Source organism: Parambassis ranga, chromosome 8 (genome assembly GCF_900634625.1).
Source record: "Parambassis ranga chromosome 8, fParRan2.1, whole genome shotgun sequence".
NCBI lineage: Eukaryota > Metazoa > Chordata > Actinopteri > Ambassidae > Parambassis > Parambassis ranga.
In genome coordinates this window covers 10457453-10473709 of record NC_041029.1, presented here as the reverse complement: position 1 = coordinate 10473709, position 16257 = coordinate 10457453, and the positions used below count along the sequence as shown (strand labels likewise).

Below are 16257 nucleotides of genomic sequence, written 5' to 3'. Positions count from 1 at the left end.
TATTTTGTTTACTTGTGCATCAGAAATACATGTTTTATATGTTTAAGAGGAAAATATGCCTGTAAATCACTGGATCATAAGATGTTCTGGTCTTCAAATGAGCACCAAGTACGATCTGTGCCCTGAAACTGCTTTGGCAGCATTTAGGCACTTAATGGCTCAAAGACACTAAATCACGCAAACTGATAGGTCTGGGAAAAAGCTTTGGCTTTTGCCTGGTGAAGACAAGTGAATTCCACTGGAGCCATTGAGACAAATAACTTTTACTTCCCCCCTGTCTTCTTATGGTCTCCACAAAGAAAAAATAACAATAATCACAATCGTTTACATCATTCAAGATTTATCAAGTTTGGTCATCTATAGTTTTTACATTATTTGTTGTCAAAATTCACTGTAAAAACATAAAAAGGCAACACTGCCAGTTAAACATACAAAAAAACACATATGTTGCTGAAGAAAATAATTTACAATTGCAACAATTTTCCTCCAAAGTGCACAGTTCACAATTATAACCCCTACAGTAGCCAGTTTAGTCTGCATTGATTTTTTTCTTTTAAAAAAAAAGCACTTTAAAACACACATTAACTCATATGTTGCCACTTTGTGGCAGTACATTGCTCAACCCTGTCTGGTTACCGTGGTGACAAGAGGGTAGCAGATTGCAACACGCGAGCTCACCATAGCAACCGTTGTAAGCAGGGACCCCCTGTGTGTATTTACTTGTGTCTTCTTTTCAGAGTCCATGTCTACATGCCACACTGAGGGTCCCTTGAAGACCACAGACGGCATCTGAAGCTGCTTCGACATATCACATCCAGCACTGTCAGTGAGAACAAGAGTCCATAAATCACAACTTAACTGAGTACCACTCACCTAAGCTCGCCTGTTAATATTTAAAGTGGTTAAATAAATGACCATTTTTTTCTTTACATTCAGTTTGCTGGTGTTTCTCACTATTGTTTTTTTTTACATCCAGACAATCCTAATGTAAAGGAGGTATTTGATTTCCTACAAAATACATTCATTCGGATCTAAAAACTACCCTTGATTAGTTTAAGGCACTACTATGCACATCCTCACAATGGCCTTACAAAGGCAATCCAGTAAACAGAAATGGTTCCCTTCACACTCCAGCTGGAACATTCATGGTAATAAATAAATACACTGTAGGAGTATTTACAGAACAGTCACTGATTTCAATCCAGTTGTCCCGCCTGCTGGATAGACTCATTAAGATTCATTCATAAAAGGAGTGTCCGCTTCATCCTGAGGATCCAGAGAAGGCACTTTGCTCCTGTGATTCGTCCTTACTTTTCACCTGGTTGACAGTCTCCCAGGTGAAGCCTGAGGACACCCTGACTGTGCAGCTGCAGCAAGAATTCAAACTCAACCGGCATGGCGTGGATTTTTGTTTTACTCTTTCTGTCATCGTAGTAGTGGTTAGTGAGGACGCGGAGGTCATGTGGATGATTACCAAAAGGCCAGAATCCATACAGGTGCACATTGGCACAGAGTTCCAGCGCCAAGCTCGCCATCATTACACCAGTACTGAGCCGCATTTCCCTAAGGCCCTGAGAGCGCCAGAAGGAGGCCAGATTCTGGAGGTACGCAGGGTTTATGGAGACGGGTCGAGCAGGGCTTTCAAAGTCCTCAATGGTGTATAAAGCCCGCATGGACACAGCAGTGTTTTGTCCGAAGGAGAAGGTTGGGAGAAGCAGCAGGGAGTTGCCGTAGCTGCGCAGACTCTCCACAAATGGACGCCGACGTCCCATCAGAGACCCATACCTGCAAATAAACAGTTAACGTTAAGCAGGAATACAAGTTTAAACTGACAAATGTTTATTCTCTCGCTCACTTCTCCACGAAGATGCTCGGGTTGGCTGTCACAAGGTCAGTCTTGACCCCCACGTGTTTCTCATATCCATTTTCCAAAGGAGGTAGGTTGCACCTGAACAAAGGTCACAGAAATCATCATTTGGTTTCCCAGTATTTAATGTAACCCCCAGCACATGGACACCTCTCTCACCTGATCACAAACTGAGCTGAGTCGATCTGGTTTCCACAGCTGCTGTTAGTCAGGATCCCACCGTTTCCTACCACAGCACAAGTGTCCAGTGTTTTGTTTGGGAAAGGATGATCCTGGAATAAACACCAAAAAGACAAAGCTTAATTTGTAACGTGTACATAGCGTGAAGCATGTTTGGTGGTGTGCGGAGCTCATATCTTTATATGGTTAATGGGTTACACATTATGGGTTGTAAATACTGAATAATCTGGTTTTATATGAGTACCTTATATATAAAAGTGAACTGTTGGTGCAACACTGTGTCTTTTGGATTTGTGTAAGAACAATTATATTGTTAATGCTTTACCTATGAGAGTAGGTAGTATGTAGTAGTAGGTAGTAGTAGGTAGTATGTGTATAACAGTGATCAGTCTGGAGTGAACCCAGCTGTAAAATAATAAGAAAAAAGTTGTCCATTCTGTTTCTTTATTATAAAAAAGGAATTGATTTTTAACTACTATAAAATATGTGTCATTAAAAGTGCATTGATAATAATTTATATATAATAAAATCAGTTACAATGAATTAAATGATCATGTTTTCCACTGTCTTTTGTGGTTGTTGGGATGTTGCATCTGAATTATGATTGTGGTCAAAATGTGTTTACTTATACAGAAAGGGGAAACTTGCATTCACCCAGACCGCATGTCAGTGGTGTTACAGAGTCACAGTTTAACACTTTATTGTGCAGTCCTGTTTGTAAAAGAGGAACTAGACCACTGTGAATTTGTGAGTTGTAAACAGCAAGTTGGCGTCTGTATTTTGTGAACAGGTAGAGTGTGTTCTGTGTATGTCTGGCACTTTTTAAATGTTCTTTTAAATAATGCTTCAGCACTCCGGCTTCCTCCACAATCTAAAGATGTGCTTGTTAGGTTAATTGGTGACATGCCTGATGTCATGTCTCTCTCTCTCTCTCTCTCTCTCTCCAGATTGGTGTTGGCTCCTCCTACCACATTAAGGGGTTGGTTTCACCTGACTGAAGTCTTTATGAACACAGGCCTCAGAAAGCAGCCCTCTTTCTTGAGCCTGATTTTGGTTGATGCTTTGTTGACACTTGCTCTCTGTCTGCAAGTGGCATTTGTTAGTTCCGTTAAATGACTACGTTCAAATACTCACTATGTGCTGGTGTTTAAAATACACAGTGAGTGTGTGCAGTGTGTGTGTGTTACTGATACAGGGTGGCTCCAGCTCAGGAAGCATCGAGTTTAATCTTTGAGGACCTTACCAAAAATAAACCGCGCTGTATGGCTGTTTATCAGAGAGCCAACATGTGACACATGACATTTGAGGAACAATCAAACCCCCAGCTCGTCTTGTTTCAGTGGTATATACAAGAATCAACCTACCTTTATAAAAGTCTTGAAGATCTCTGGGGTCACCTGGATGGACCTTTTCTTTTCCCCGTCGTAGTTAATCTTTGTTCCCACCGGAGTGTTAGCCTGGGTGATGATGGCCTTCTCGAAGCCCTGGCATGAATTTCTCAGCCGAGTTCTGAGGAGGACAGACTGGTTACTTTGGAACAGAATGAATGTGTGTAATATATCAAACACAGTGAGTGACAACAGTGTCAGGCCTTTTCAGGTGAAATCCCTCTGTTTTACCATAACTCACATGAGCTTAAGAGGTTATTTTTAGACTGTGTACATAAGTTCCTCTGCCTTGATCCACATCATTGCGTCTACTTCTCCTTTTTATGTCTGCTTCTGTCTTTATGGCAAACAAATGCTCAAGCTAATGCACAGGTCAACTGAGACTCCCAAATGAGCTCTATCAGGTTTCAATATTATGACACAGACACAGAATATACAGTGAAACTCCTTACCTAAATTTCTGGTGATTGTTCTCTTGCTTCTTCCAGGGTATAGAGTAACGCTTTATCACTTTGTCGACGAGCTCTCTGTGACACACACACACAACCAAATACACAGTCATGTGTGTAATCCCAATGAGCTGACTTGACTTTATTTTGATGATGGGGTAAACAAACAGGTTGCTCAAGCTGTGACAGCGTTCTCACCTGCAGCCTTTACAAACTTCAGATGTCTGAGCATCTCTTTTCTTTTGAGGAGGCGGCTGGTGAGGTTCCACTTTACTGAAGAGGAAAAAACAGGACAGATACAGCAACCAAACGCAGATATGTGACACACATGATCTGTAGGGTTGTAAAATAAACTCACCTGCAGCCTTTACAGGATCCAGAGGGCTGAGCGCCACCTTTCCTCTGAGGAGGCGGCTGGTAGACTACCACATCACTGAGGAACAATCAGGACAGATAAGATAAAGTAACATGATATCAGGACATCTGAACAATGACGCAAACATCGAGGCAATTTAATATGAAGATCTTTGTGAATAAATTATTGACTTTGTCAAAGCAATAATTGTGCAAAATTCTGCATTCAGGGTCATCTTATTGACAGAGGCCAGCTTTAAATTTCTAGATAAATGAGACTTTAAACCACATCATATAAGAAGCTTGTGTGTGTTTTGAGCCTTATACCTTCCTCTTTGTAGTTTGCATAAAAGAAGCAAACCTAATTCTGTATAGATGACACCTTTCACTTTCATTTACGTTCAGATGGCGGTGTTGTAAAACAGGTTTAGTTTTGCAAAAAAAGAGATTCTTAAAATCTTAAAATGACATTTTAAAATAAAACAAAACACTTTAATCTTTTATCATACATCTTTTCTTGAGGTCACTTTTTTCCAGGTGCTTAGAGTGTTATTTATTTAATAAGTAAGTCAACCATTAGAAAAATAATCAACTACTTCATTTTCAAAGTCTCAGGTTTTAAACGTTTCTCTTTCTGCAGTGCTCGTCACAGCGAACACTTCAGGAGCTCACCTGAGAAATAAGCGTTGGACATTTTTCGCTGTCATTTATACACCTAAGAGATGAAAACTGAGTTTCTTAATACCAGCAGTGCTTCCACAGCAAGTAAAGACGGGATGACAGGAGTGGAAAAGAATATTGGGAGAGACTGCCAAAAATGTGGTTCTGTGTTTTTTTTCCATATATCACCAACTGCTGTATCAGCAACTTTAAATCCCAGCATGCCTTTTTAAGATTTGATGCACATTTCCAGAGCCTGGCTCACACTGACGAGGACATTGTATGTGTGTGTGTGTGTGTTCTGAGAGTGTTACAAACTTACTTGCTGTTGTACGTGTACCAGACCAGTGTGCTCAGCAGGCTCCCCAAAAAGAGGAGGATGATGGTGAAGGAGAAGAGTAACTTCAAGAGCTGTCCCCTCATGCCTCTCCCCTCCTGCTAACTTCACCCGTTAGCCCCTCTCACCTTCTGTCCGTCTGTGTCTCTCTGCTCTGCTCTGCCTTGTACAGTTCTCACTCTGTATCTGCTATAACCCTGCCGGTATGTTCCTCAGTACTCCACGAGTACGCTTACTCACCCTTGACTCACTGTGGAGTGTTAATCTTTTGCCTCTCTGCTTTCTTCTGTTTTCTTTTACCTCTGTCTCTCCTCCCCCTCCTCCCCACTCCTCCTCCTCTTCCTCCCCCTCTCTTCCTGTCTGGTTTTACTCAGTGTTTGTCTTCTTCCTTGAGAGAGTGAGCCCTCTCAGTCATATCTTTCTTCTCTTTGCCTCTTGTTCAGACAAGTCCTCAGCCTTGCGTGCACCTCTTGGTTCTGTTTCCACTCTGTGCCAGGTCAGCGGAGTTAAAATCGATACTTTGTAGCACCACATCCTACTTCAGCTCTTGTCATGTCTCTTCCGGTCCTCCCATCTTCTTTTTCTCTGTTTTTTTTTCTAACATGCAGACAAACTCACAGTCCTACTTCCCACCGTAGCCCACCACTAAATTTCTTTCTGTTCTCTGTCTCCCCCCCATCCCAGAGCCCCAGCCTGCTCTCTCTCTCTCAGCTTTCCCCACCCTCCCCCTAGCTATCCTCCGCCCACACTCCCTAAGCCCCTCTCCCCCTCTGCACAAAAAGGAGGCAGTAACATGAGTGCCCAGTACTGAATTAGCCCAGTTTGCCTCTTGACTGCTAGTGTGTGTTCAAAACCAATGAGGTCCAGGGGCTGAAGCCGTCCGTCCAATCAGAGGGGCTGTTAATACTCCCACAAATTCGTACCTACATGCACACACAAGGTGCTTTTATTCTGGTGTCAAACTTTGCCCGCTGTATCAACTCATATCCTCAGACAAAGTGTTTCTCAGTGTGAGAGGTGGGAGGAAGAAAAGTCTCTGCTCAACAAAGATGGGAACCTGCTCCACATGTCAGCTGGGTTAACAGGTTAAACCTCACTGGGACAAGCCCCCAAACCAGAAACCCTGGCGAAGGGGGGATTATGGTAAATTGACCGAGCATGTAGGATGCATTTCACAATGACACACACAGCGATGGGCACACCCTGCCCTCCGGTTGTTTTTTTTATTTTAATCTTTTCAGTGGAAAACTTCACGCTGTGCTCCGTGCAGTAAAGCAATAATGTCTACATGCTGAGTAAGCCAAGCTGTGCCTCGGCAACCTTACCACCCCACACATTGAAATTGAAAACAAAAGAGCTCTTGGAAAGTTTGGCTTTGTTGGCAGGGGTTTGCGAGGAACTTGTTGGGGTTGCTGTGACGGAGGCGGATAATGAGGGACGATCAATAAAATCAGACTAAGAGCAGCAAGGGTTCATAAGGAAAGTAAAAGCTATTTAACCTGCTTTTTACCTCAGACACACACAGATGCTGAGTGACTTGCATATTTAGAGACACTCAAACTCAACTTTCAGAGTAAGATCTCAGGCAGAAAACGCTCACACACATGACTTTTCATGCATCATGAGATACTAGTAGGAATGTGAAGAAGGAATGTGGTGAGAGCTGTCCCTCCAGTGTGGAAACAAGTCTGTGGATGAGAGAAAAAAGGGATGGGACTTTCTTAGTGGTCTGTTAAATCAAATATCCAGACCTAGCATCTGTTCAAGTGAGGCAACCGGACTTGTAGAGTATTCTTGACAATATTTCGCTGCTCCTCCAAGCAGGTTCAAGATGACCGAGCATCTGGTTACTCCACGACGTTACAGGCTGGTTCTGCTGCCTTCCACGCACACACACACACACACACACACACAACAGTCAGTCATTAGGCCTATGGCAGACAATGCCATTTCCATCCAAAGACCCTATTAGCTACTTAACCGCATTAAAGGCAAAGACGTAATTTATCATGATGACATTGATAATCTTGTAACAGGAGGTTTTTTGTATTTAGGAAGGATCATGCTTTTTATGAGCTATTGTGTAATTAAGACTGGTTTATGTCTTATGCATGCATGTAATGTTGTGTAGTGTGTCATCTAAAAATGATGGAAACACAACTTGTGTGTTTGAGAGTTGACCCACCCCCTGCTGCACTTGACAGGAAGTAACAGCAGCATGCTTCAGGGGGTTAAACAATGATTGAGGAGGTTTGGGTGAGAGGTTGGAACCTGCTACTTCCTCTACAAAATCATGCCATGTGACATCACAAGACCAACACAAGGGACAATGGTGTCATTGTCATTTAAACAGCACCCCAATAAATTGGCCTCCCCATTCTTCACCTTGTTCTTACAGTAAAACTGTCATTCAGTAGAGATGAAGCGGCTGCAGGTTCTTCTTTGACGCAGAGTCATGTGTAACATACGGCATTTAAGACACAGGATGCAGGTCTGGTGTGAAGCTTCCTGTCAGATGGTTTGCTGCTTTATAAAGGGAGTTTTTCCTTGGCACTGTCTGGTTTCAGGGTCTGGGTTTCTGTAAAGCACCTAGAGACAATGTTGATTGTAAATGGTGCTATATAAATAACATTGAATTGAATTGATTTATTACGGTTCTATGCTGCAAACATACTACTAAAGAGACAGGCCTCCCCTGGTGCTTCCTGCCATTGTCATCTCTGCCCTCCAAGGCGGATAAACATTTGTTTCATGCAAACTGAGTCGGAGCCTGCTGCCTGTAAGTAATGCTCAGTATCAGGTTGCGTGAGCATCCAGAGTGTTGGGATCTGTCATAGGCAGACCACACTGACCTCAAGTGAGGTAGCACATGTACTCAATCAGCACGAGCAGAAAATGATTTGGTATGCAGACGTCATGTCTCTTGTTCTTCAGTTTAAGTGGAAAACATATAATTTAGTTGAACATTTAGAAAATAAGTATTCACCTGTGTACTCCAATCAGAACAGAAAGCACAACATCACCATTGAATGCAGTCAATATTTTCACCTATTGAGCAATACACACGCCCCACATCCTTTATTCTTCTGCCCTATTACACACATATTATTACTGCTGCACACCATTATGTGTGCAGCAGATGCACTTTCAGCATTACCACATAAAACAGGAAATCCTACCCAGATTGTTTTTAATGGGGGCACGTGGACTACAGGTTGAGACACCACAAAGAGTCTGAGGCACCGTGCACAAGCTCTCTCTTACTGTTGTCAACAATGTGCTTTTCTTCTGGTTAAGGATATATTATTGATGGTTTAAAGGGTCACACAAATCTATAGTCCCTGCCAACAAGTATACTTTGACTGAAAAGCTTCTGCTGGATCCAATCGTGAGCTCTGGGACTCCAGGGGGTCACCTGAGGGAATCGTTTAGTGAGTCATTTCTTCAGCTGTAGGCCCTTAAATCCTTAAATTGTCATCACAATGCACCTCTCTTTTACGCTGGCTGAAGCTACACGAATGGCTCTACAGGGAGGTGTGATGGAAGACCCAAGGGGGGGGGGGGGGGGGGGGGGGGCAGTAATGGGGTCATGTAGTTGAGGAACAGCTGATCCCTGTGCATTCCACAGCTGCTTAGCATGAGGGCCTGGTACTCTCGCGGCTGTGTGAACTACTGCCACCCTGCTCACTACCAAAACTGACGAATGACGTCGACACACAAACACACTTTGTTTACCACAGTAGGCACACATGCGATCACTAAGTGGTGCACATGCATAATTTACACTTCCTGCAGGGGCTGTAATGGACATGAGAGACCCTCCATTCTAAAGTATCACAAATGAATCTTTAATATGCTAAATGACTGTTGATACATTCAGGCTGTGAGGTGTGCTGACATAATAAATACATATTGCTCATGCAAAGCTGCTCAAAAATTCCTGTGTTCTCTGCAGCCACATCATACACAATACTTTCTTCAACTTTGTCAATAATCAGCTACGTCAGTAGTAAAATAAAATAATCAAATCCTTTTTATATCTGGTAGACACGTACATGTTTCTCACACCAGCTGTAACCACTAGATGGCAACAAATCTGTAAAATAATTTGCTTATTTTATTACATTCAAATAACCTCCAGATTGCTTTGGAACAAATAAAACAGGAGGCTCAGTTTTACCCATGCTGTGTTTGGAGACATTGAGTTACTGGACGTCAAAACAAAAACCAGGCAGAAGGTTCACAGAAGGATCATCATTCCTCAGAGTGCAGGCAATAAAACTAATCATAACTGACTTAAAATCAGGACATTGGAGATACATTTGTATGGTCATATGGGAAAGTTATTTGGTGGAAAACAAATTAGAAACATGGAAATTAAATTACATTTTATTTATTTCCAACTAGCTCAAAGGCTTCTGAGATAATATAAATCAGCTGACAGAAGTTTAGTCAAAGGAAAAATAGACCATTCAGTTCAAAATCTTTGTGTATTCTTGGAAACCATTCAGTGCATGTTTTGGCTCCTCTTATTGAAATCACTGCTGTTTCACACAACTGGAAAGTCAGTTTAAAAGTATATGTTGGTCAATACCAAGTCTACTTTGCTCATTTATTAGTGTTATTAGTGTTATTAGTAGGTTCCAATCCTGATAAATGGTATTACTTTTATGGTTTTTTAAATGTATGTAGTGACTGCCCTCTGCAGGCTGAAACTGTTAGACACCAGGTACTAGATTGAAGCAACACTGATTGTGAATCAATTTCAGCTGCTGTTGTGCAAATGGAACAGACAACAGGTGGAAATGAGAGGCAGTTATCAAGACATCCCTATAAAGGAGCGGTGCTGCAGGTGCTGACCACAGACCATTTCTCTGCTCTCATCCTTTCTGCCTGATGTTTGGTCACTTTTGCATTTTGTCAGTGCTCTCAGCCCTAGAGGTAGCATGAGGTGGTGTCTACAACCCACACAAGCTGCTCAGGTAGTGCAGCTCATCCAGGATGGCGCATCAATGAGAGAAGGTTTGCTGTGTCTGTCAGCACAGTGTCCAGAGCATGGAGGAGACACCAGGAGACAGGCCAGTACACCAGGAGACGTGGAGGGGGCCGTAGTAGGGCAACAACCCAGCAGCAGGACCGCTACCTCCTCCTTTGTGCAAGGAGGAACAGGAGGAGCACTGCCAGAGCCCTGCAACATGACCTCCAGCAGGCCACTAATATGAATGTTCCCCAGACCTGAATCCTATCCAGCACATCTGGGACATCATGTCTCGCTCCATCCACCAACAACTTGTTGCACCACAGACTGTCCAGGAGTTGACTGATGCTTTAATCCAGGTCTGGGAGGAGATCCCTCAGGAGAACATCCACCACCTCATCATTTTGACTTGTCTTGAGGAATTTCCACTCAAGTTGGATCGGCCTGTAATGTGATTTTCCACTTTTATTTTGAGTATAGTTCCAAATCCAGACCTCCATGGGATAATTTTTATTTTCATTGATACATTTTTCAGTTTTTGTCCTTATTTCACTAATGTATTTCACTATGTCATGAATGAAGATTTTCAACTTGATTTTCATCATTGTGATCTGGGATGTGTTATTTTAGTGTTCCCTTTGAGCAGTGTATAATGACACTCAAAATCCTGCAAACACATTCTGAGAAAATGCTAACCATTACCCTGCACAGCAGAGGATACTCATCTTTAATTAAAAAAAAATCATGCTCACTGCATTTTTTTTTAATGGTGAGTTGTTTATAAAGAGCCATGTTTGGATTTCAGCTGTTCACTCAAAGAATCGTATTGATAATGAATGAAGTAAATACAGGACACCATCATTGTCTTTATGTACACTTTTATTGTCAGCACTTGACAGGTGGCAGAGTCAGGCGGGACGCAAAGAGCCAGATTACTTCTTGGTCTCCTCCTCCTTGGACAAGTTCTTGATGATCTCCTCCTTCTTGGCCTGGAGACGCTCCTCTCTGCGCTTGCGGGCCTCCTTTGTCTTGGAACGACGAGCCTCAGCCTGATCACTGTGGGACAAAAAGAGATAAGTGTTCATATAGTTTAGGTTCATAGCAACACCGGGCAACTTTAACTATTTATATCTAATATGAAAAAACAAATGCATGTGTGAAACTGTGAAACCTCCAGCAGTGCTTTCTGGCATGCCAAGGTCTGAATACTTACGCCAGGAGCTTCTTGCGGGCCTTGTCTGCCTTCAGCTTGTGAATGTGCTCCATAAGAATACGCTTATTCTTGAAGACATTACCCTTTGCCCTCAGGTAGAGGCTGTGGTACCTGAATAATAAGAGGAGAGCGAAGGTGAATTAACAAATTACCATCTAAAGGGTTTCAAACTCTTTAGAGAATCTCAACTGAAGAAGGCACATTTGTGAATCCAAATAAACTAGAAAACTTCTAGAGTGCAACGGCCACACTGTGCCAAATGTTAGACCCCATCAACCACTGAAAAAAAACATGAGCTTACATATGCCTGTCAATCTTCTTGGACTCCCTGTAGCGACGCAGCAGACGACGCAGGATCCTCATGCGGCGCATCCAGGACAACTTCTCTGGCATACGGGCGTTGGCTGTACCCTTTCTCTTACCTGACAGCAAGGATTAAGAATACACGTTAACTCGGCTGCTGGTGGAATCAAATCATCACCATATCCTGAACCGTAACCCTTAAAACTTTTTCACAAATGTGAGTTACAACCTACCGACACCCATGTGTCTTCCCTTGCGACGTGCCAGCGTGTTCTTGCGGCAGCGGGCCCTGGAGTGGACCGTAACAGGCTTGCGAATGATAAGACCATCCTTCACCAGTTTACGGATCTGCTGACCTGAACATAGAAGGAAGAAAAGATCAATGACACTGAACACTACTGTACAGCCACACCTCCAAGACTATCATTAATTATCATAATAAACAGATTCTGTGACACCTGTGTGTTGGAGGTGCAGGTCATTAACCTATTCCTTAGCATCAGACATGGTCACACACAGTCAACTCTGTGGTCAAGCCACTGAAACTTTGCACATTAGCCAAGGATGTCGTCTGCTCATCGCAATAAAGTTGTGACACTAGTTAAACTAGAAGACATCCTATTTTTTGCTTACGGGAGTTGGCGTTGGCGATCTCATTAGTCTCGTTGGGATCCAGCCAGACCTTCTTCTTGCCGCAGCGCAGGACGCTGGAGGCCAGCCTCTTTTGGAGCCTGAGCATGCTGCAGGACGGGGGAAAAGCACCAGGTCAGTATCATGGCTACAACTCAGACAACCTCTATAATTTACGAATGATATGTTTATCTAAAAGAGTTCAAAGTGTTGTAGTGATATCAGCCAAGAGTCTGTTCGCTACGCAGCTAACACTTAGCACTCCGCCAGCCGGGTTGACAACATGGCTTCTCTGTACGCTACATCGTGTTACAAAGAAGCCACAAAAGTAAGGGATTTTGTCTTAAGAATGAAGTACAGACTTAATATATTGACACAGAAGCAACCCGTGTGTGTCTATGAAGTGGTTTGGGGTTAACAGATGTGCGTTTTCATAGTTTAATTGAGACTTTTACTGAGCCATCGACTGCAATCCTACCTCATGGCTGCTACTTCAATAGGAAAAGGAAGGTTTCAGGGGCTGCGTGGAAGGTACCATTTCAGAGGAGAGTCCATCTTTGACTGTGAAACTCGCACCTCATTAGACGTTATTTTTACTGTAGCTACGTTGAAGTACTGAAAACAAGCTTATATTAGATATGTAATTAATAGAAATGTGATAGATAAAAAAATATTTTAAACCACGTTTTAAAAGTATACATTGTTAACTCCCCTTTTTAATAATGGTATCAGCCGATGTGGTTGCAATGCATTGTGGGGGAGTTGGTAGTAGTAAAAGCTGTATTCTGCTGTTGTAACACATGAGGGCGGTGTTGAGACCAAAAACGCATAATATTAATGATAATCAGCTTTAATTAACTTTTCTTTCAGAGAATAAATTATTAAACAATTAAAAAGTAATAAAAAAAATCGCCAGTCATAGTAAAGAAAAACTATTATTTTTTTAATGTGTAGCCTTGGCATAGAAACATGTTTAAATGAGAATATTAGCATTATTTATAATATACGTATAGGTATATGTATAATCTACTGTCATGAACGTTAAAGCATATAAACATTGGTAACACTTTTTCTGCTGTCTCTCTGAAGACCGAACAAAAGTTTGCATTCTGGATATATTGCACCTTCACATGGGAAGTGATACACTGTGAAAATCATTCTGTTAATGGTGTGAAAGACACCCTTGATTAAGAGTGTAAAATTAACAATAGCATATCCACATGCACTTCAGCTTGAGTCAAAAATAACAAACAAAATCCCTTCAACTTTTTAAAAAAATGTAAAGATTAGACAAATGCCATTACTTTATTATTATTACTTTTTTGAGTGTTTTTATAAGAATGAAAAATGACAGTGAGTTGTTTCAGTGAGTGGGTACTTATCAAGACACTTGTAAAAATAGCCAACTGCTATGTTATCATTTAACTGGCTGCTTATTAGGGTTGCTAGTAACTCTGCAGCAGCCAGTCACCATGGTAACAGTGCACGCTCACAGTGTGGGTGCATGAGGACCACTTCTTCACCTCAGGTAACCCAGAATACCCACTGAAATCACCATCGAGCATGACCTAATGTACTAGATCACAAGCTTGCACTCGGCTCACTGCAGAGGAGTGTGTCCAGAGAGTAAGCAACAGTCTGCAGGAAGAAATGCAACAGCTCTGCTCGTGTGCCTTTAGTGAAATTCTTTACACTGTATTTGTATGCCACCTCACTGTGGTTTAAAAGTTTGCCTAATGCAGACTAATCCACCAAAGTTACTGCAGTATTAGGAACACAGCCACAGGCTGATGTTTTTGCTGTGGAGGAGAAACAAACGTGGGATTTGCATTTGCAGATTTACATTATCACCACATGTAAAGTGCCCCAAAGGAATTTAAGAGAGAATTTAATGAGTTATCAGTGTCACTGTAATCAGCACTAAGCCAGCAGTGAATCCACTCCAGCATCTAATGATTACTATGGTGACATACAGGGTCATGAGGTTTATTTGCGGGGAACATTCATTATTACTCATAAAAACAAACAACTAACAACCTCTGTGAAGAGACACAACTGCAGCTAACAACATGAGAGAATGAATGACACGAAGGTGCACCAGTGTAGGGATGTAGGTTAATTAGACTGCTTCATACTGATTCATGCCAATGAGAGACAGCTAGCTGACTCATTCCACTGTAACCTTGGGCAACAGCAGAGAGATGAACAAGAAGAGAGCTCCAGCTGAGGACAACCCAAAACTCTCCGACCTCGCATTATGTTTGGTCTCTGTCTTGATTCAATTCAAAAGAAGACTATAATCCTATTTTCCACTGCTGCTGCTAACACCAGAAGGACGAGCTGTGGGTGTTCAATCAGACGCCATCGGCTCAGATCTCAGCGTCACACAGATTTCCCTCCAGGAGGACTCCGTCACACGCTGCAACAGGTGTGGGATTACTTTGTGGGTGTTTTCTATGAGAGGTGGAGGTGGATGAAACATGACTTTTAGTTGGGTTTATGTGATCAATCAGTGTGATTCAGATCAGCTCTGTAAACTCGGTATTAGTCATTATTTAATAGGATATATCCAGGGAGATGTAATACACTGAAAGAACTGAATTAGACAATGATAACCAGAGTCCTAGTGTCTTTTAGTTCATTGTTTTGGCTATTCGTACAATAGTCTAAGTGAATCATCATAGGTCACATGTATTTTTTATGTATTTATTCACAACATATGTTCAAAAACTACCAGCTCAATGTGAATAATTCCTTTCTGGTATGTTTCAGGGACCCAGAAGAGCTCTGCCCTCCCCTGACTCCACGTCGCCTCTGCTGGTCCTTGGGTCTGTCTTTTGATACCCACATAAAGGCTTCAGCTACAGAGTCTCCATGCTGCTGCAACAAACTAACTGTAAAATTGAACCACTCTATATCAGCCCTGTAGGACAACTGGTTGCTGGATCCCAGCTGGATCCCATCCCCGCAGCCTGTCCACGCTCACGGCCTCCCTGTCTCCATCACCGATCGATAAGTGAAGGTGGGGTATGTTCAGTGGGGCGTGGACCTCGGCTTCCAGCTGGAGTCTGATGAGCGCACACAAGAGACAGAAAATAAGTCAAGGCAGAAAGAGACGCACAGAAGCCTAACCGGTAGTCAATGGATGCAACCTTCAAAATAAAAGCACAGACGTTTGTATGAGTTGTAGTCCTTTATACTAATATAACTTTTAACAAATATCAAATATACCATAGGATAAACGTGCAACGTGATGAAGTTGCATTATGTGTAGGTCAAACATGGCAAATGACAGCCAATGAAAAATAATATGAGAAGTCCATTAATAATCCCATCACATTGCTGGTGATGCTCTGTCATCCAGGTCATAGTCATTTCCAAGAGTTTAAATCGAGGCAACTGGACCAAGGATTTGTTCTTTGGACAGTGTGAGCTCCATCGCTCCACCTCACCCTGACGGACACTCCCATGTCCACAGTGGACTCCTTCTGCTTCCTGGGTACCACCATCATCCAGGACCTCAAGTGGCCCAGCAGAGGATGATCTTCCTGTGCCAGCCTGAATGATGGTTCAGTTCTACACAGCCATAATTGAGTCCCTCCCCACCTCCTCCATCACTGTGTGGAGCACTGGGGCCACGGCCAGGGACAAGCACAGACTACAGCGTGTTGTGCGCTCTGCTGAGAAGGTGATCGGCTGCAGCCTCCCATCTCTCAAAGACCTGTACACCTGCAGGACTCTGAGGCGTGCAGGTCGGATCACAGCTGACCCGTCTCACCCTGGACATGGACTCTTTGAACCACTGTCTTTCTGAGGAAGTCTATTCAGCCCAATACCTCACGCCACACTGCTGTTAGACTGTTGAACTCTTTAGTACAGTCACATGACCCTGCCATGA

General features: G+C 42.7%; 2 protein-coding genes across 3 annotated transcripts; both read right to left on the bottom strand.

Annotated features, from left to right (window-relative positions):
- Positions 1-340: 340 nt before the first annotated feature.
- On the bottom strand, positions 341-5904 carry st8sia6 (ST8 alpha-N-acetyl-neuraminide alpha-2,8-sialyltransferase 6). Of its 2 annotated transcripts, XM_028412727.1 has the most exons (8): positions 5221-5904; positions 4243-4317; positions 4083-4157; positions 3888-3962; positions 3412-3556; positions 2027-2139; positions 1856-1948; positions 341-1785 (listed from the first exon to the last, which is right to left on the bottom strand). In XM_028412727.1, the coding sequence occupies exons 1-8, from the start codon at positions 5319-5321 to the stop codon at positions 1308-1310; spliced, it is 1155 nt and encodes a 384-aa protein (XP_028268528.1). In that variant the 5' UTR covers positions 5322-5904; the 3' UTR covers positions 341-1307. The 2 variants fall into 2 exon arrangements, with proteins under 2 accessions (XP_028268528.1, XP_028268529.1); XM_028412728.1 differs by lacking the exon at positions 4083-4157.
- A 5170-nt stretch (positions 5905-11074) lies between these two features.
- On the bottom strand, positions 11075-12895 carry rpl19 (ribosomal protein L19). Its single transcript, XM_028412736.1, has 6 exons — positions 12838-12895; positions 12363-12469; positions 11963-12085; positions 11728-11848; positions 11427-11537; positions 11075-11269 (listed from the first exon to the last, which is right to left on the bottom strand). The coding sequence occupies exons 1-6, from the start codon at positions 12840-12842 to the stop codon at positions 11146-11148; spliced, it is 591 nt and encodes a 196-aa protein (XP_028268537.1). The 5' UTR covers positions 12843-12895; the 3' UTR covers positions 11075-11145.
- Positions 12896-16257: the final 3362 nt, after the last annotated feature.